General features: G+C 44.4%; 1 protein-coding gene across 7 annotated transcripts in view; it reads left to right on the top strand.

The window, feature by feature from the left end:
- Positions 1–19,744, top strand: part of LOC121612386 (serine/threonine-protein kinase WNK2-like) — a 44,418-nt gene that overhangs the window by 15,112 nt on the left and 9,562 nt on the right. For 3 of the 7 annotated variants that reach the window (XM_041945243.1, XM_041945242.1, XM_041945237.1), the window contains exons 3-24: positions 1,972–2,144; positions 2,335–2,555; positions 2,647–2,804; positions 4,423–4,511; positions 5,015–5,234; positions 7,164–7,440; positions 7,528–7,643; positions 7,952–8,866; positions 9,519–10,718; positions 10,825–10,863; positions 11,388–11,525; positions 12,866–13,192; positions 13,405–13,448; positions 14,603–14,762; positions 14,863–14,979; positions 15,535–15,705; positions 15,982–16,033; positions 16,300–16,398; positions 16,811–17,610; positions 18,049–18,106; positions 18,199–18,272; positions 18,474–19,129. In XM_041945243.1, the coding sequence (XP_041801177.1) occupies positions 1,972–2,144; positions 2,335–2,555; positions 2,647–2,804; positions 4,423–4,511; positions 5,015–5,234; positions 7,164–7,440; positions 7,528–7,643; positions 7,952–8,866; positions 9,519–10,718; positions 10,825–10,863; positions 11,388–11,525; positions 12,866–13,192; positions 13,405–13,448; positions 14,603–14,762; positions 14,863–14,979; positions 15,535–15,705; positions 15,982–16,033; positions 16,300–16,398; positions 16,811–17,610; positions 18,049–18,106; positions 18,199–18,272; positions 18,474–19,129 (6,104 nt within the window). The remainder of the gene's footprint in view (positions 1–1,971; positions 2,145–2,334; positions 2,556–2,646; positions 2,805–4,422; positions 4,512–5,014; positions 5,235–7,163; positions 7,441–7,527; positions 7,644–7,951; positions 8,867–9,518; positions 10,719–10,824; positions 10,864–11,387; positions 11,526–12,865; positions 13,193–13,404; positions 13,449–14,602; positions 14,763–14,862; positions 14,980–15,534; positions 15,706–15,981; positions 16,034–16,299; positions 16,399–16,810; positions 17,611–18,048; positions 18,107–18,198; positions 18,273–18,473; positions 19,130–19,744) is intronic. The other 4 variants (XM_041945238.1, XM_041945239.1, XM_041945240.1 and 1 more) reach the window with 4 other exon arrangements.

Genomic DNA, 19,744 nt, shown 5'->3' with positions numbered 1-19,744 from the left:
TTTCCTGACAACATACATGCACACAGACACGTGATGATTTGCAGCATCACTTAGATTTCACATGTAATGCAATAATGAGTCTTACTTCTTAAATGCTGACATCCCTCACAGTAACTATGAAGCAGATAAAGAGTTTGGTATATTGATGCTTCTGTGATGTTCATTGTCTGATGTATGTATGTCTCTCTGTGTGCCTTGGGAGTGACATTCTTCCAGTGTCTCAGTGTGCATATGTATCTGTCTGTGTATCTCGCCAAGTTGTGCACAACACCTCTGAGCCTACATGTGGCTTCTGAATTATGCAGAAGCCCCAATGTCTGCTGAGAGGGAAAACAGAAGTGAGAGAGCAAATGGAGGTGTGTGTATGGGGGTGTGTGTGTTGGTTGGTGAGGGGTGATTGGGACTTGGGGAACACTCTGTGGTGGGGGTAAGGGGTTATTTAGGAAAAGCAGCAGGATGCCTGAAAGATGAGAGTAGAGATGATGAGAGGAGGGGCCAAGAAAGATGAAGAAGAAGAAGGGAGGAAAGCTCCAGTGCCCAGTGGTTAAATATAGACGTTAGGCTGTCCGTCTCATTCTTCACTATCTACTTTTAGACCTGTAGTTCAGGTAAACTTCAATCCATGTGCTGCTCCTGTGCAGCAAAGAGCACTTGGGGATAACCCAGCCCAACTTGGCCCCAGCCTTGCATTGCTCAGCTTGCCACTGTAGAAAGGGTTCTCTGCAGAGCTGAATTATTCATCGGACTTTAGAAGAGTGCACTGAAAATCCCCACCCCCCACACACTTGCATACAAAACCTGATATGCCACATTCACACACACGCACAGTGCTTTATCATCATATCACTCCATTCTTCAACACACTGCATCACAGCACATCTTGCTTCATTGTTCATTTTTTTTTAGATTATTCAGGCTGATTTTGTATGTGTTCTGCTGTTTCATCTCACATGGAGTTCATCATGGTTGAATAATTAAATAGATTAGATCTCGCTAGGTTGTGTTCATTGCATTCCATCGTCACTGTCGTCCGTCTCTGTGAGGGGTGGGGTTGTGCTTCCAGTCCATGCTCTGTGCTGAGTGCACGTGTGCGTTTGTTACATAAGTCGTTGCTGTGGTGGTTCAAAAAAAGGGAAATCGCAGTGAAGAGACCCCAGGCAATACCGAGAGCAAGGTGCTCTCAGAGTGGGGTCAGCCTTACAGAGAATTGGATAGGGAAGAGATTGAGAGGGAGCCGTTACTGAAGATGTGTTTGTGTGTGCGGGGGATGCTCGGTTGTAGAGGAGGGAGTGGTTGATGTTCGGGGTGCAGAGAGAGAGACAGATTGCAGATATGGGGGGAGGGGGGAAGGAGCAAAAGGTACTGGATGAGAGAGTGAGAAAGCAAGTGAAGGAGATGGAGAACGATAGAAGAAATCGATGACACATAACCTTTAGCTGCAGTGGGTAGTGGGTGTGGCCATGTTAATATGCGGGTTTATTCTGCCCCCCAGTCACTGTGGTTTGTCACCCTTTAGTGTCTTGTCACATAGCCTCTGTGTCCTGGATGCATTAAAGCTGAGTGAGAGGTCGCATCTGACAGTAATTATACTTTAAATATACTTTAAATATCACACACGTGCATTATATTAAGGCTGAGTCTTGCTACTGCTTGAGAAAGCCACCTGATCTGGATTCTTCCCCCACACACAAACTGCTGACTATCATCAGCTTGGATATCCATATGGTCCAATTAGAGATGTGTACATGGCTCAAAGACTGACACTAACCCCCCCACTCACTCACTCTGTCTTTCCTATTTGCGAAAGCATACTTGGATGCATGAATTCAAAATGTGCAGGGATGTGCCTTCAAGGTGGCTGCCTCTTCCATCTGGTAGTTCCTGTGAAGCAAATATGATATAATAAGAATGTTGTCATTATGGCTTTATCTTAATTATTACCTTCTGCTGCATCTGTCATCTTTCCTCTAGGATCGTAAGCTGTCAAAAGTGGAACGTCAGCGCTTTAAGGAGGAGGCAGAGATGTTGAAGGGCCTTCAACATCCCAACATTGTCCGTTTCTATGACTTTTGGGAGTCACCCCTTAAAGGGAAGAAGTGCATTGTTTTAGTAACAGAGCTCATGACTTCAGGAACACTAAAAACGTAAGTACTGATGACGGCAGATATTCCCTGACAGCTTCTCTGACAATTAACCATTTGTGCTTGTCACAGATCTTTACACTTACCTTTTCACTGGTACCATTTTTATTGTGTGTTCAATAGTGTTTTACTAAAAATATGGTTTGAAACTCATGTGATTTTCAGGTAATGTGTCTCCCTCTCCTTCCTACAGCTATCTTAAGCGCTTCAAAGTAATGAAGCCCAAAGTGCTGCGGAGCTGGTGCAGACAGATCCTGAAAGGCCTTCACTTTCTCCACACCAGGACCCCTCCGATCATACATAGGGACCTCAAATGTGATAACATCTTTATCACTGGGCCTACAGGCTCTGTCAAGATAGGGGATTTAGGGCTGGCAACACTCAAGGCAGCGTCCTTTGCTAAGAGCGTCATAGGTAGAAGACTTTGAAATGTAACTTGGCAGATTCTCTTAATGGTTCTCACAGAAGATAAATAACATATGCATTGGTGCTCTTCTCTCTTCAGGCACCCCAGAGTTCATGGCTCCAGAGATGTATGAGGAACACTATGATGAGGCCGTGGATGTCTACGCCTTTGGCATGTGCATGCTAGAGATGGCCACCTCAGAGTACCCCTACTCCGAGTGTCAGAATGCTGCACAGATATACCGCAAAGTCACTAGTGTGAGTCCAGATTCTGTACATGTTTGTTTCAGAAATGAGATATTTAGCAAAAATATTTAATGTACCGCAGATTTTGCACAGATAAGTCCAGTCGCCCAAAATGATAACAGATAAAGATGAGCTGTAATAGCCCTGTAAAAACAGCTCAGAAACTATTCTAATAATTAATTGTTCCATTATTGTACAGACAGAAGGGGTTACAAATATTCTCCTCATTCACCTAGTCTTACAGTGTGACTCCGTAGTTTTATGTATAAAGTGCCAACAAAGTATTTTTTATGCCACAGTCTTCTAAAGGAAGCTCTGCTTGTAGCATGCTTTTTTCTTTTCATAATTCAGGGTCATGCTCTGTGAGTCTGTGAGATGGGGCGCAGTAATGTCAGGAATGTTTTCAGTTGCTTCTCCAGATATTAAGTCCAGGAAGTTTTTAATAGCAGAAAAGCAGCTTTTGTTAGAGTACAAGATCTGCTCTGTTGTTTTCAGCTAGATGGATCCTCAGCTTTGAATTTCTTGGGTGAAGAATCTAATGAGCCATATGGAGTCACAGAGGGAGTCCAAATCTCCTTTGTTTTTTAGATAAAGCCTAAAGGCTCTGTTCCACTCCATTTCAACGAGTGTGCCTCTGTAAGCAAAGCATACTGCAAACTGTTTTTAGATTACGGGGTATCTGAAGTCATGATAGACTTCCTGATTTGATGAAGACTATTGATTTTCCACTCTTGAGACTTGGCAGGGTTGGAATCTGAGAGATGACTCTTTCACCTGCTGTTAAAGAAGAGACGACCTCAATGCCCATTTTAATGGCAGGCAAGCATCAGTGCAGTTGTCTCTAGATACTGCGCTCTGCATTGTTACCATATGCATATCAGAGTGCCCTGCAGGGACTACTGCAGGATATTAATAGGAGATTGATCAAAGAGGAACCCTGATAGCTTTATACTACTCCCTGAGCACATACAGCATTCAGCTGCATAATTTTCTAGCAATATTAATCCGAAGGATGCATATACTTTATATCTAAAACTCAGAACATGTCTTTTTTTAAGAACTGATGATCTTACAAGTTATGTCAGCACCATAGCTAATGCTGCACCATGGAGAGAATAGCTGGGCAGAATATGCCTGCAAAAAATGCATTAGTGAAGAAGGTCAGAGTGCTTTGGTAAGAAAGTGTAGTATTCACAAATATTGCACCATTTTAAAGAAATACCTCATCCATAGATCAAACACTCACAGTTTAAAAAAAGTATGAACATGTCTATAGAAACTTGTCAAACCACATACTCAAGATGCTCTGAACAGTCAAAATACAGTACAACAGGAATCAAGGCCAATTGTGTTTTAATTGTAGTTTACAAATGTAGCAATATGAAGAACCAGGACAGAGGTTTGAGGGTTTTCTGTGGATCCACTGCAACCAACATAGATTCGAGCTGTCCGAGTTCTGTCAAGGTCGACAAGCCTACGGGGTGTGAGTGTGTGATACTTAAAAGATTAGATTTGGGGTGGAGTATCACAAAAACATCCCCACGCTCTTTCCTTTGTGATTGTTTTTCATCAACACAATATCCCTTCATGGCGTGTCCTCGGCATTTTGTTTATATTTCCCTTTCCTCAGGGAGTGAAGCCGGCCAGCTACAACAAGGTCATGGATCCTGAAATCAAGGAGATTATTGGGGAGTGTATCTGCCAAAAGAAAGAGGAGCGGTGAGTGACTGTCCCCATCATTGTCCAGTGTCCAGCCAACAGGGCACACAAGGTGCCCTCTCATCTTTCATGCCTTGTCTCGCCTCCCACACTTCATTGCTGTGCGGCTGACAGTTGGGCTCTCAGCAGCAATGCAGTCTCCCACCATATCTGTAGGGTGTCTTTCATTTCTGTAACATAATGAGTTTGTGTACAGAGGGGGAAATAACCCCTTAATTAGCTTCCAGTGACTCTTTCCTTTTTTATATATATGATTGAAGCATGATTGGGTTCAATGACTGACTTTGTCTAAGCAGCACAGTTAAGCCATGTCCATATATGATGTAATTACTGTGTTAAACAAGGCCAAGATGTCCTTTCACTATCAACACATCAGAATTCTTGTACCACAGCTAACCGTTTTGATGCTAATGCTATCTGCAGACACTGTACATTACAGTGGCATCAGTGTGTGTAGTACACATTTGTGACAGAGTCTTGAGCTTTGGCGTTCCCTCTCCCAGGTACACCATCAAGGACCTGCTGAACCATGCTTTCTTTGCTGAGGACACAGGTGTAAGGGTGGAGCTAGCTGAGGAGGATGATGGGAAAAAGGCCTCAATAGCCCTGAAACTGTGGGTGGAAGACCACAAGAAGTTAAAAGGGAAGTACAAGGAGAGTGGAGCCATCGAGTTCACATTTGATCTGGAAAAGGAGGTCCCTGAGGTTGTGGCACAAGAGATGGTGAGTATGTAATTGAAGGCATGGTCAGATGAACTTAAACAAATTGAAAAAAATAGAAATGTCTTGAGATAAATGTGGATTTGGAGTACTGTAAGTTACAGAATGTGCTTCTCTGTTTTACATTTTCCTTTCTGCCTTAAATACATTTGATATCATCTAGACATGTTCAGCCTTTTCAAAATCCTTGGTATAATTTCATTTTTAGTAATACATTAGTTGTAACCTATGCTACATACAGATACAGTTCGTCATGCTTTGCATGTCTTTGTGGCATGTAGTGTTCTAGTGGCTGGCAGTACTCATATCTCATCATTAGGGAATGCACTCGAGTGCAGATTGCTGGTGATAACTTACTCTGCTCTTCCAGGAATACAGTGATTGGGTTTTATTTTTTTCCTTTTGTTTACATGGTCTTCTCCAGTCTTTCTGGGCCTGGGTTTTATTGCAGGCCTTATCTGATGGTGTTCACTGAAGACTTCTCTCAGTATGGAAGCCATGATAATACCTACTTCAAGCTTTTTTATCAGCTATCTAACTTTCTGAAGCGCCATGAAATGATTTATTGGATAATGGGATTAAGAGAGACCGAGTTAACAGCTCGACTTCAGATGGAGAATGTAAACATAGCCATTGTCTGGCTTTGTTCTTCAACAGCCTTAAACAGGTTTTGGTGGGAAAAAAATGGAACTGGTGCACAACATCACCAATAGTAAAGAGACCGATTTTTCAGTGAGACATGTACTAAAACGTTGTCCTTTTAGTGGGACTATCCAAAATGGCCTCAAACAAACATGCTTTGAAACAGATTTATGTTAGACCTATCTATTCCCATCTACAGTATGTGCTTATGCATCATGTGCAAGGAAATGATTTAAAGACAGAAGTTTTGACAATGGGGTGTGTCAGCTGATAGGGCTGCAAATTAGTCACTTTGGTACGGTGCATTTTACCTCAGATTATTAAAAAAAAGAATAATTTGTTTAATACTGAGCCAACCGATCTAGTGACAGAGAGTGAGATGCTGCTGTCCTCTCTTTATGTCCTCTCTTATTTTAACCAATGTTTTTATCGTTGCTCTCTATCTTTCTGCAGCACATTTCTTTCCCTTTTTCCTGTCTGTTCTCTCTCCGTTTGTCTGTGGCTTTTTGGCCTTGACCAGCCTGTGAAGCTGTGAAAAAAAATGTAAGACCTCTCGAACAATCGCCTTGGGGATGAGAGTAGACATGTGGACTAGCAACACAATGAGATTGTATGTCCTGCCTGCTCCCATGTCAAATCACTCCATATCCAGTCTAATGAGTAATTTCTTTACAGACAGGCAAGATGGGAAATGTGATTTCTCTCCATTGATAGGCCTGGATCTCTCCTTTTTTATTCATTCATTCTGGCTGTTGTGCTGATGATGTCTAATTACTCTACAATGTGTTTTAAATGGTATTTTATACCATGCATGCATTCTGAATGATATGCTTTATTCATATAGCGTTAGTTTAAATATGCATAGCATAACAACTTGACTAGAATTTTTTCGCATGATCTGTTACCTTGTACTGTTACATTGGCCATCATTGCGTGTCATTGCAGGTACGGCGGGAGCTAAAGCTCTGTAGCCAGTTTATACATGGCTTTATGTTGTTTTCTCCCCTTTTTGGTTCATGTACAACATGTGTTCAGTGCATTGTGTCTTGATCTTTGTTATTTGCAGATGTAACAGCCCAGCCATTTCTGTTGTGAACAATGAACAAAGCTGCTGACAAAGGGAATAGTTCCCCACTGCTCTGATCCCCTTAAAATAGATTTTCTATTCCTTCCTTTACTTACTCTTTCTCTCTCCCTCACACGCTCCCCTTTTTAATGCACGTTCTCATCCCTCACATGCTCTATGCTAAAAATATCCTAGAAGTCATGCTCTTCCCTTTTCTTTGTCAGGTGGAGTCTGGCTTCTTCCACGAGAGTGATGCTAAGATTGTGGGAAAGTCAATCAGGGACCGTGTGGCACTGATCAAATGGAGAAGGGAGAGAACAGTGTCTGCTGCAGCTGCAGTGAATCAAAGTGAAGGGGGACACAGGATCCAGATGATTCCATCTCAGGGCATCTCTGCTGGGCCTGCACATGTAGGACAGCCATTGCTGGAACCAGAAGAGCCAGAGGCAGACCAACACAACAGGCTGCATAACCTACCAGCCAGTGCCACCTCAGTGACATGTAAGAGATTCTGTTCTCCTCCACTTAGAAACACATGAGCTTAATCCTTGACTTTTTTATGAGTGCACAATTTGTGTGTCTTTGCAGCAGACGGCACACTTGACAGTGGCATGGGTTCCACTGTGTACTCAGACTCCCACAGCAGCCAGCAGAGTGTCCTCTACCAGTCCCTGCTGGAGCCTATTACTATGGCAACACAGCAGGTCTGTATCAGAAGCATACACACCCAGGTGGACCCTACACATTCCGATTTGTCAAAATACACACACTCTTTGACTGCAGTCGTCCCTCATGGAACAGAACACCGGCGCTGTATGTTCATCTGCACAGTCAACACGAATACACATTTTTGGACATGTGCAGATCAGTCTTCATTAACACAGCATGTCGTGTACATTCATGTGTCATTGCAAGCAATTTGTTCCTCCTCATCTCATCTTTTTTTTTTTTTTGTTATGATCGCTTTATTTTGAGTAACGTGTGTTCTGCTTTTGGGTTGCTCCTCCATCAGTGCCAGAGCAATAGCCCTTTTCTGACAGATCGACCTCACTCCTGTGAAAAGGGTGAAGTGTGGGGAGCAACGCTGAGCCCAGAGCTCAGAACTCGTTTGGGAGCTGCAGCCCGGAGAGGAAGTGCCCCTGTTATTGACACTCAGAGGGCAAACCACATTGCTCAACTCCATGCCCTCATTCAGTCTCAGAGATCAATCAGTCCCACCCTCACAGTAACAGAGAACCAGTCAGAACTCAGTCCGTCTGGGCTTTACTCAGAGGCTAAGGATGGCTTTCCCTCCCAGAGGGCTCCGCCACTGCTGCAGGTCTCCCCTGTCTCTTCACCTTCTGAGTACCGCCGCCTCAGTGACACCAGCATCAGGCCGTCATCAGAGGCCACCAGTGAGAACTTAACTCTGCCTGCGTCAAGTGGACGCAGACACTCTGACCTTAGTAGTCTTCTGAGTCTAACCTGTCATCAAAACCACCATTTTGCAATGCATAGAAATGTGTGCCAGGCCTGCCTCTCTTTGCTTCTTGTAAGGTCACGTGAAGGGAGCAACCGTGGTCCTTCTGCTGTCACGCCAGCACACCTCTGTCCATGTGACTTTAGACACCACCCGTCCTCTGGTGGAACAATGACCACCCCGGCTTATGGACGGTTGAAAGGTTCAAGTGATTGTTCCGATTTCTCACTGCTTCAGCAATCCCTGTTCAATATAATCAGCCGCAAAGCAGCCCCTTGTCACACCACACCCACACAAGCCTCCCCGCTACACTCCTCAGCTGCCCACAGGCCTGCTTGCAGTGATGGAGATAGCAGCCTCAAGAGTCATCCCCTGAGTGGCAGTTTGGTTGGGGACCAAGAACCCCTGCGGGACTGCGAAGATAGATTCTGTGCCGGAGAGCAGCAAGTTACCAGGGCTGTGGGAGTGGTAGGTCACAATAGCAGACAAGTCGCTTTAGTTTCCCATGAGGGGGCCAACACCTGCTTAACTGATTTCTCCCTGCCTGTAGGAGATACAACAGTTTTTTCTTTTTGCATGGAGCCGGTCTGGTCTCATGTCTACTGTCTGAGTCTTGCTGCCTGCACAGGCCTACAGAGCTGACCGTTCTCTTAAAAATCATAAGCTTGCTCCTATCTACGGACAATGGCGTGGTCCCTAACAGACCACATTTCCCTGCTGATTAACTTTAATCAATTCCTTCTAGAACTGACCTTGATTTTTACATTTTCCTTTTCTGCTTTACTGGCCCATTACTACAGCTGTCTTGCTCCTTAACTTGCCTTGGATAGATGGTCTCTGAATGAAGGAGAAGGGGTAGCTGTCTGATCTCTATCCTCTCGATCTGTCCTGCCATTTCTCCCTTGTGTCCTTATTTTAGTGCACACCTGTCACCACCTGCTCATTGTTGAAACAGATGTTTCATTTACTTATTTTTATCCCTCATCCTCTCATTATACTTACATCCGGTATGACTTCATATAATTGGCCCAGTTATTAACTTTTATGGGATTTTAACCATGACCAGTAAAATTCATCCTCTAGAGGTTGTAATTTGATTTTGTTTCCTTTGTGTCCTCAGGCCGGTTCTGCAGGCCACCAGAATCAACAGTCTATCCAGGGCCTGCCCACTTCCAGTACCCCAGTGCATGCACCACTGCAGTACATCCAACCTGGGCACAGCTACCCTGCTCCTCCATATGCTGGCCCACACAGTGCTGCAACACCAGCTCCATCCAGTCTGTGTTCAGTCAGCATCCAGCATCCAGTCAATGCTGCTAGCTACACACCTCCAAGTGTGCAGCAGACCCAAGCTGCAGCAAGTATTTCAGCATCAGCTGTGCCACAGCATGTTGCACAGAGCTACCAAGCACCAAGCCACCAACAGCAGCAGGCAACAGCAGCAAGCTCTTTGACCATTCCTTTGAAAGTCCAACAGACTTGCCAAAACTGTGCGGCCCCAACTCAACAACAGGCTCACTCTGCATCAGGATATGCTGCTCCAGTTCAGCAACAGACTGCAGCAGCAGCAACCACCCTGCCAACACAGCAGGCAGCACAAAGCTACCCTCTTGCATCTGTAACCCCAACTATGGCAGCCACGGACCAGTGTCATCTTGCACAAGTTCCCAGCGCACTGCAACATGTTCAAGCTGCAGTCAATCTGCCAAGTCAGCAGCCTGGTCAGAGTTCCTCCACACCAGCACTTTATAATCAGCAAGAGCACCAACAGCCCTTGCTGCAAAATACTCAGTCGAATATAAAACTAACACAGCATGCTGGGCAGGCTTATATTCAGCCTCAACTCCAGCATAGCCAAGAAACTCTGCATAGTACACACCATCAAATGGCACAACAGCCTACACACCATTCTCAAAATGCTCAGTCCTCTGGTCAACAACAAATACACACCCCAACCCCACAGAAGCACAGTCAGAAAACCATGCAGACAGCAGTTCGACAACAGAGCCATGATATATCCCAGTCTACAGTCCACCAGGTTCACACCCCAGCTTCTCAACCTCATCCGACAGCAGCCCCAGTTGTGCAGGTTGCAGCTACACACCAGAGTTACCCTGCTGCAGGTCTACCTGATGCTGCCTCTCAGAGCTACCCACATCCTGGACTCAGTGTGCTACAGCAACAGACTGCTCCAACTCAGCAGCAGTACATGCCTGCACAGTCTACTGCAGCTCCACAGAACTATGGTGGAGCTAACCAGGTGGTGACTCCTCAGAGCCTTCCTGCCTCCTCCCAACATAGCCAGCATATCACACAACAAGTGAGTAAACAGTATTGAGTATATTGTAGCAAGGTGGCATACGTAGTGCCCAAATTTCTTTTTGTGTTCCCTCCTCTGACCACGCCCTGTTTTCATTTTTCATCAGTTTCAACCCTATCTTTGCATCGGTGCTTTCCTGAATCAGGTAGAACGCCTTTGTCTCAACACACTTTGTCACCGTAGGACGCAATTTGGGAGGGACAGAAAGTAATACATTTAATTAGGTTAACACCATCTCTGGTAATGGTAGTTTTGGAGCTACTTATATAATGGAGCATGGCTTTGATTTGCTGCAGCTTAATTGGAAGCAGCTGTTTTGGTGGACAGTCGGTGAATGAAAAAATGAACGTCCCAATAAACTGGAGTTTCCTCTGACAACTGCCAACAGAGAAATAATTAAACAGTAATGAAAACAATAACAGTGGTTTTAGCCGCTGCACAAGCAGCCCTCCCAGGGTTGCTCTCTGTCTGTGGTACACATGGTGCTCCAGTATGTGCAGCAGATTCAGACTGATTCCAGGCTTAGGGACAGGGTGGAAAAAGTGAGCTATTCTCATCTGGGTCAATAGCAGGAAATGCAGATTTCCAAACTGAGAGATGAAACTGGAATCCCTCCCATTATTGAATTTCCTCCCTCTTTTTCTCCCTCTTTTTCATGTTCTTCTGTAGAATGTTCCTGCTGGTCAAAACATGTCACATCTTGGACAAGATGGACAGGGCCATGGGATAAATCTCAGCCAATCAGCTTCCAATGTGCCAGCCCAGGCACTTCTTCCTCAACCACCACCACCAACACACCCATCCCAGGTATCATCAAACTCTTCTCACTGTTTTCATAAATACCTTAGATAATGCCTGTTGATTTTTCTTGTATCTGAGCTACTGTATGTCTCAGCAGTATATTCTAGCTTGGATGATACAGACCAATAACAATATATATTTGAAGCTATTTGTCTTATATATATATATATATATATATATATATATATATATATATACATCCTCTTCCTATTTTTGAACTTTGTTCTGTAGATTGTTTGATTTTCCTCTGTTTCTTCCGTCCTTTTTCTTTTCCTTTCCGTTTCCTTCACAGTATCCCACAGTCCAGGTGATGACAGCTGTGGCTGACTGTGAATCCTCCCACCCTCACTCCTGCACTGCCCCTCACCCATCAACCTCCTCTTCTTTTAATCACATCTTTCTCTCTCCTGCACAGACTCTCCCTGTGACCCCCTCTGTCTCCCCCATTTCTCCTCTGCACAGTGAAAACATGTTAGTTTCACCCATCCCAGTCTCCCTCATACCTTCCCCCTCACCCATGCTGGGCAAGGTGGGGCTCACATCCCCACAGCACCAGCCCACCGCTGCTCTGCAGCAGAGTGTTAGATCTGAAACTTGTCATTCACAACCTGCATTCATATCAGCACTAACCATACACCCCATACACACACACACTGCCCCGTCCCAGAACACACACCCTCCCACAAATGGCAGCACTCAGCCTCTGATGCAGGTAATTATGATGGCTGTAGTGCAGTGCAGATGTTTACCAAGAGGGTGTGAACTGGAACCTTTGACTATGATAATCTCTGTCAGACTGTTTTAACATCTTTGTTTGCATCACAAAAAAGTGTTTTTACAGTCACTGTGCTGTTGTTCTGTGGCTGAAGGATGATGAATATTAATATGTTAATCCGATTAATTAAATAAAGCAGGCGAAAAAATGACTCGAATTGCACATTATGTAACATTTCCATGTTAGACTAGACTAGAATGTTTCCAACAATGTTCAAACACAGAGAGATACAGTATTTTATTGAAGGCAATGGTGCGTTTGGTTTGGTTGCCTCTCAATGCCAACACAGGAAATGCCAGATGAGAGTGAGGAAGGAGGTCAGCAAACGTGACTTAACATAACGTGAAGAAATCTTTCTGCCTGAATCACATCAAATAGTTTTTCAGCAGCATTCATGGTTGTTTAACAATGAAGACAACTCCATGATCAATATTTTTGGAGGAATACTTTTCAAAAAACAGTTTAATAATAATCTCTTACTATTTCAATATTTCTATGAAGGATTTCAAGGCTTAGATAACCAATAATGATAATAATAATAATGATGTGTTATCTTGTTTGTCTTTTACAGCAGATTCCCCAGCAGGCTCAGGTCAGCCATCCTGAGCTTGCTCCCTCTGCTCAGCTCCTCCAACCTGCAGTCTTCTCCTCACCTGTGCAGAATGGGTCGGACCTGAGCACAGTCACCACTGCTGCCCAACTGGACAACAAGATCCCATGCCAGCTGCCCCCGCAGGCCCTGTCCCAGAGTCAGGTTCAGAGCCAGATTCCTGTGCTGCAGCCCTCCGATTCTCAGAGAGGATCATCTGGGTCTGCCAGTTCCTGTCTGACTCAGCAGAAGCAGCTCCGTGCTCTCACAGGAGCTGCAGGTCAGGGTCCGACAGAGACCAACAAGGAGGTATGGACACATGACTCACTGCCACGCATTTTACTTCTCGCTGCTGGTTTTTCACTGCCCACCTTGCTTTGCAAAGATACCTGTTCTTTCGTGTGTGGCATCAATGTCTCTCAAGTCATGGTCAGGAACACAATGTAAAATGAAATGCTTGATACATGTTTCTCTCTTTTATTCAGTCTCTCTGGTTGTTTGTTTCTGTGTTCTGTCTGCAGGACCAAGCTGCAGAGAAACACACTGGAGGGCAGAGCTATGACAGGTACTAGCTTATTTCCCCTCAGTCGTCATTGCAGGGGACAAGTCGGTGATTGTGCCAATATGAAGCACCTGAGTAATCTGAGGTGCTGTCAAATTCTGCCAGATAAGCAGTGACAAGTAAGATGACATAATGCATTTGGCCTTAAATGGTTTTCCGTCCTCTCTTACTTCACGACAGTTGGAATAATTATTGTCTACACTGTTGCAATAGCCACACTAATGCTCTTAAAAGTGGCATGTTGAAAGGATCCACAGCAGAACCTTGCATTGGTTGGCTACATGGCTCAATCGTCTTAAAAGGGAAAAATATCATATAACACTATTAAAAGCAATGACTCTGCCAGTTGTGTTGTTTTGTTTTAAACTCCCTCAGGCAGAGATGTTGCTTACCTTTAGAAAACAGAGGGCACTCCAGCACACCTCAGAAACGCTGTAACAACTCACTAACTAACTGGCTGTTCCTCCTAAAGTTAAGAGAGTCCCGTTTGTTGTTACCATTTAATTATTGTGTAATGTGGACCTAGTTGACAGCTATCTCTGCTAACTGTCTCTGGCAGTGTGTTGACCAAAGGGCACCTCTCCGCCTAGACACAAACATGTCTGTAAAACCGCAGTGCACTCTAATGACCACTCTGATGGCATCTGTTGATCTTTCCTATCATTGTGACCAGCAGCTGAAACTCCTTTTTAATTTCAGAAAGTTCACTTGTTCCTTCATCATGGATAGCAGATAGCTAATCCCCTACAAAATATATCCAGTTCAAGGTTATGTTGAGTTTAGCGTCATCCATGGCTGACATCAGACTTGTCAAATCCTGCAGGCATTCCAGAGCAGCGATAAACGCAAAACATTTTTCACTGAGCTCCATATCAAGGAAGGGTGGTAAAGATCACGAGCTTATTTCTATTTCCAGTGCAAGATTTCTGTGTATCACACCCATCATCTTTATTTGGGCAAAACAAAAAAAAGTTTTGAACATGTTTGTACATATTTGTTGCTTGTCAGTGCTCAGTGTTCTGCTAGGTGCTGTAACTGCAGGCACATTTTGCTCTTGAAACCACAATAGCCCACCCACAGTAAATGTAGAGCTGTTTCAAGTATTCATGAATATAGCAATACTTACGCTAATACTTCATTTTCCTCATTAAAACCAGTGTCAACTCTGATGCGACGTCAGGGAAGGAGATGAGTGACGGATATGAGGGTACACATGGAGGTAAAGGCGAAGGAAAGGTTCGCAAACACCACCGCAGGTCTACTCGCACTCGTTCTCGGCAAGAGAAGATTAGCAGGCCAAAGCTCAACATGCTCAATGTGGGTAGCTGACATGTATTCCAACACCGAACACATTTGCCCATGTTCAAGAAGTATGCAATAGTAAACAATGTATTCATTGTGTCCACTCTTGTTGCAGGTATGCAACACTGGCGATAAGATGGTAGAGTGTCAGTTGGAAACTCATAACCATAAAATGGTCACTTTCAAGTTTGACCTGGATGGAGATGCACCAGAGGAGATTGCTACATATATGGTATGTTGGAGGCACTGCCATGTCAGTTAATGGAAAGGTTTTTGTAGCGCGCTGTAAGCTGTGCATTGCCTGCTGTCTTATGGCTCAGAACTCTGAAACTCCCTGTGTTGCTGTTCTCAGCTGCAATGCAGCAAAAAATGTTTGTCTGTCTCTCCCTTGCTCCTTCCCTCTCCTTCAGTCCCAACCAATTCAGATTAGGCTCGTATTTATAGATAGATGAATATTTATGGCTTAGGTGGTCAAAGGCAAATATCTACTTGTGAAGCTTACTAAAACAATATATTTGATTACCTTATATGGTGTAAAACACTTACACCAAAATATAAAATATAGAGACTTCATATACTTAAATGTTACGAAAGTAGTCATTCTAGAAGTAGTAGATTTGTAGTAGAATATGTGTGGAATTTCAATATTTTTCTTTACTCTTTACAATGTATTCCTCCCAAATATACTTATACATCTATTGTTCTTGGCACAATGTTGTTTTAAGCATTGCTTGTTAGGTTAAAACCTTTAATGCCCTGTTGTCTTTTCCTCCATATTGCCCCTTAGGTGGAGAATGATTTCATTCTGCCTTTAGAAAAAGAAGTGTTCATCGAGCAGTTGAAGGACATTGTGGACAAGGCTGAGGACATGCTGAGTGAGGACACTGAGGGTGAGAGGAACTCTGACCAGGGAGGCAGTCCCAAACAGAGTGAAGGAGCTGGCACACTGGGAACAGAGGTGAGAAGGGAACTGTTGACAGCTAATAGTTGCAATTGCACAATCTGCCTCTGAGTGCCTCTGCCTTGGATACATCATCCTGACAGCACTCTCAAGATGACTTTGCATACAGCGCTGCCAACAAGAGCTGGCCAAAAATACCATTCTTGCTGATGTGACATTGGGATCTAACTGAATTTATTTCTGGGGTTCAGCTCTATGGAGAGACCTTTTCAAATGTCTATTAAATTGATGCACATGCATCAAATCTGTGAAGTAATCCTTCCTTTTCTTTAGGGATTGAAGGCTTCCACACCCAGCAGCCCACAGCTGGTGTACCAGCAAAATGGTAAGACTTTGAGCCACCTGGAACTGTTATATTCACTCAGACAAAACCTGCTCACACCTTTCAGCCCTAGTTCAACACAGCTGCCTTCCTGTGCATTTGCATTCTGAGGAAACCCTTTAATGGTGATAATTACTTAAAAATCTGTTTTTATTCTCCTATACTTTGTTTGGTTTTAAAGTGGTCAGTCAGTACCTTTAGCTCTTCTATTGAATTGATTTTCGAGTAGATTTATGAGTTTTACTGTCTCTACGCTCTCTTCCTGACAGTTCTCCACACTGGAAAGCGCTGGTTTATCATCTGCCCTGTGGCTGAGACACCCATGTTAGACAAAGAGAAGACTACATCTCACAGCTCTACAGCCCAGGGTATGCTGCACACTCAGAAATACAGAGTACCATTAATGCTTCCTGCATGCCTTCAGATTTATTACTTACTAAACAAAATTCTTTAATATGAGGATTTGCTTTCCCTTGCATGAGTACATTGTCTATAGAATAAACAGAATCATTTGTGTCTTACTTGCTGCTGTTGATAGTGAAGAGGCTGCGCATACATTTGAGTTGGGGTCAGTTATATAAGAGTGCTTCTGCAGTGGTTCTAGGCAGAAATGAAGGACAGGATTTATACTCCAGCTGACAGAGCCTGATGGGGCAAGGCAAGCAGTGATGTAACACTCTGGCACCCACAGGACCCAGCTCCTGTTCTTCATGGCCTTGACTGAACTAAGAACACATTCCCAGTTTGTTCTCCTCCTAATTAACCTTTTTATTTCTCCAGAACCTGAAAAGTCTGTCCCATCATCAGTCAGAACCAACAGCAACACAACTACAGCGACTACCCCAATCACATCTTTATCCTCCCAAAGTCCGTCCTCCTCCTCCTCTCTGCCCCCTGTAGCTCAGACCACAGTGCAACCTCAAGACCAAAACGTTGACAAAGCCCGCATCCAGCAGCCTCAGCCCTGTGTAACTAAACACGCCCATGCTACTGCTAGTGCCAGCCCTCACAAATCCCTTCCTGTGGAAGAGACTTGCATCTCTGCTGTCTCCATGGTAACGGACATGCCATGCTGTGCTATTGTGCCACCTGTCTCTCTGGATGTAAATGCTATTGATAAAGGTACAGCTGGTGGTTTGGCCTCCTCTCAAACAAATCAGCCTAACCAGAAGTCCAGCCCTACTGGAGAAGTACCCCCTCAGCTGGCCTCCCATCAGTCAGTGGTCCTGCAGCAACCGTATGCCACGTCCATGCAGCCTGGGACAGTCACCTCCCAGCCCCAGAGTCCAGCACATCAGACCTCCCAGAATTCCCAGTCGTCAAGCCACCAGCAGCCCGTGAGTGGGGGGCCAGGAGAGTCGGACAGTGAGGGCCCACGCAGGGTGGAGTTTGTTGACCGCACCATTAAGACTTTGGATGAGAAGCTGAGAAACCTTTTGTACCAGGAGCACCCCCCCTCCCAGCCTTCCAGCACTGCGTCTGACCCACAGGCCTCCAGCACAGAGGGAGTCAGCTCACCTCCAGTCTCAGATGGCCAGAGCGCCGAGGGAGCACTTACAAAGAAGAAAGGGGAGCCACTGGTAAAAATGCACTGTGTGTCTGTGTGTGAGAGAGAAATCTGAGCATACAGACATTGGTTAGGAGCTCAGTTAATTGCAGCATCATTGAATCGTTTCCCTGCTCTGTGTTATTGATTTGACTATTGGCTGTAAAGAGCAAGACCAATACTGGATTTGGAAAGAGGGGAGGGTAACAACATTACTGCTGTCAGCATGATAATTCATTATGATCTCTTTCTCTGGCAGCTTCATTTTGTGTGTGTGCTTCTTTGTGTGCTTGCATGCTACCAAAAACAAATTAGGGTCTGACTCATGCAGACAGAACTCAGGTCAGGAGAGGATAATGGCTAGCCTTACCACACTCAATCTAGCACATCTAGCGATTTACCACTTGCCACTATTCAAAATGATTGCAACCTCCCACACACATACACACACTCTTCTCTTTTTCTCTTTTAGCCTCAGATTCCTGAGCGTACAGATAGTGTGGGTGCACTAAGTGACTCTGCAGTGGCAGGTAGGTAACATTGTGTATGTCCATATCGCATAATTATACCATGAGAATTTGAGAATCATTTGTTGTGAAAAACCGTCTTCTTGCTTCTTTAGCAGCAAACAGGGTTTTGAACAGACGGGATGTGACCACCAGCTCCAGTTCATATAGCTCCAAAAGCCGTTTTCAAGTAAGAATCCACTTTCAAAACTCTTAATGAGCAAATCTGCTCAATATAAATGTAATTTGCCCCAATTAAATTATATTACATGTCATGACTTATGCCAGTGTTTGTTTGTCCTGAGTCCAGTTTGTTACTGAAACATTGCATTAGTTGATGATGGTTACAGACTCTAATTTTGTTATGAATGTGGGCTCCTCTTCCTTACAGATCATACCCACTCCACCGGATGTAATTTGTCGTTTTGAGAAAAGCAATACGAGCTGCAGCACCTGCAGTTCCCCAGCGCCCTCTAGTGGTTCTGGAGGGTCTCACAGCCAGGCTCAGGGCAAAGGGAGCACAGAGAAGGGTTGTGTGGCTGTGAGCAGGTCCTCTGTGACCGCTGCAGCTGATAATGCGAATGCAGGAACATCCAAAACCAACAGTAGCCAACGTTACTCTGCCCCACCAAACTTCTACCAGGCCACCCCCACTTCCAGCCCTGATCTCACCCCACACCATATCCCCCGGGCCCAGACCATGGACACTCCGACCCATCACCAATCCTCTCACCTCTACTCTGACTCAGCAGACGAGGACAGCAGCAGCGTAGCCCTCCCTCCGGCCCACCCCGCTCCCCCAGCTCATGCCCTGTCTGAGCACAGTGGAAGCGACCTCATGAAGAGGGCAGTGGCCTTCCTGCGCCGCTCTGGTCGGAGCAAAAGTGAGCAGAGTTCTGATTCACCGAGCCGACAGCCCGTGGCAATGAATGGTCACGCTCCCTCGCCTTCTGCAGGACATGTCCATTCGTCCTACATCAGCAGTGACAATGACTCTGAGTTTGAAGATGCAGATATGAGGAAAGAACTACAGAAACTGAGAGAAAAGTAATGTACACACATATGCGCTCACTCACAGCTGCACAAATGTGTTGCAAACAGTCAGCAGTGTTTTCATGACAAATCATTCCCTTCTGAATCTAGACTGTGCATATCACTTTACAGTGCTTGTTTATTACTGCCAATATTTTAAAAAGACACATTTATTTTCATATTGTGTTTTCATATACGTAATTGTAGTTTTGTTTTAATTTATAGAAGATGCCACACGGTTTTCAGTCATGACACCTCTCTCAAAGGAGGTCTATCCTCTCCCAAAATACCCAATTATGAAGTAAAGACTTAAGGCTGCAAGTAGCAGCATATTTCTGTGTTGGTAGCCGAGAAATCCAGTAGTAATGGTTTGTAATTGCATCAAAAAGTCAAAGTGTTTGTAACCTGCTAAAATGCAAACTTATCAACAAGCAGACAGACAATTATGGTACTAATTTTGACAACAGTAAAAATGGTATGAGGAAAAATTGCCTTTGATAACATGATGGACCCGAATACAGTATAGCACTAATTTCTTTGACTGCAATATTTGCAATATTGGCTATATTTTTAATTAATTGACACAATTCGTTCTTGAAAGACAGAGGGTTTTTTTTTGCTGTAACAGTC

The sequence above is a fragment of the Chelmon rostratus genome, chromosome 10 (assembly GCF_017976325.1).
Source record: "Chelmon rostratus isolate fCheRos1 chromosome 10, fCheRos1.pri, whole genome shotgun sequence".
Taxonomy (NCBI): domain Eukaryota; kingdom Metazoa; phylum Chordata; class Actinopteri; order Chaetodontiformes; family Chaetodontidae; genus Chelmon; species Chelmon rostratus.
This window is presented reverse-complemented; position numbering and strand designations above follow the sequence as displayed.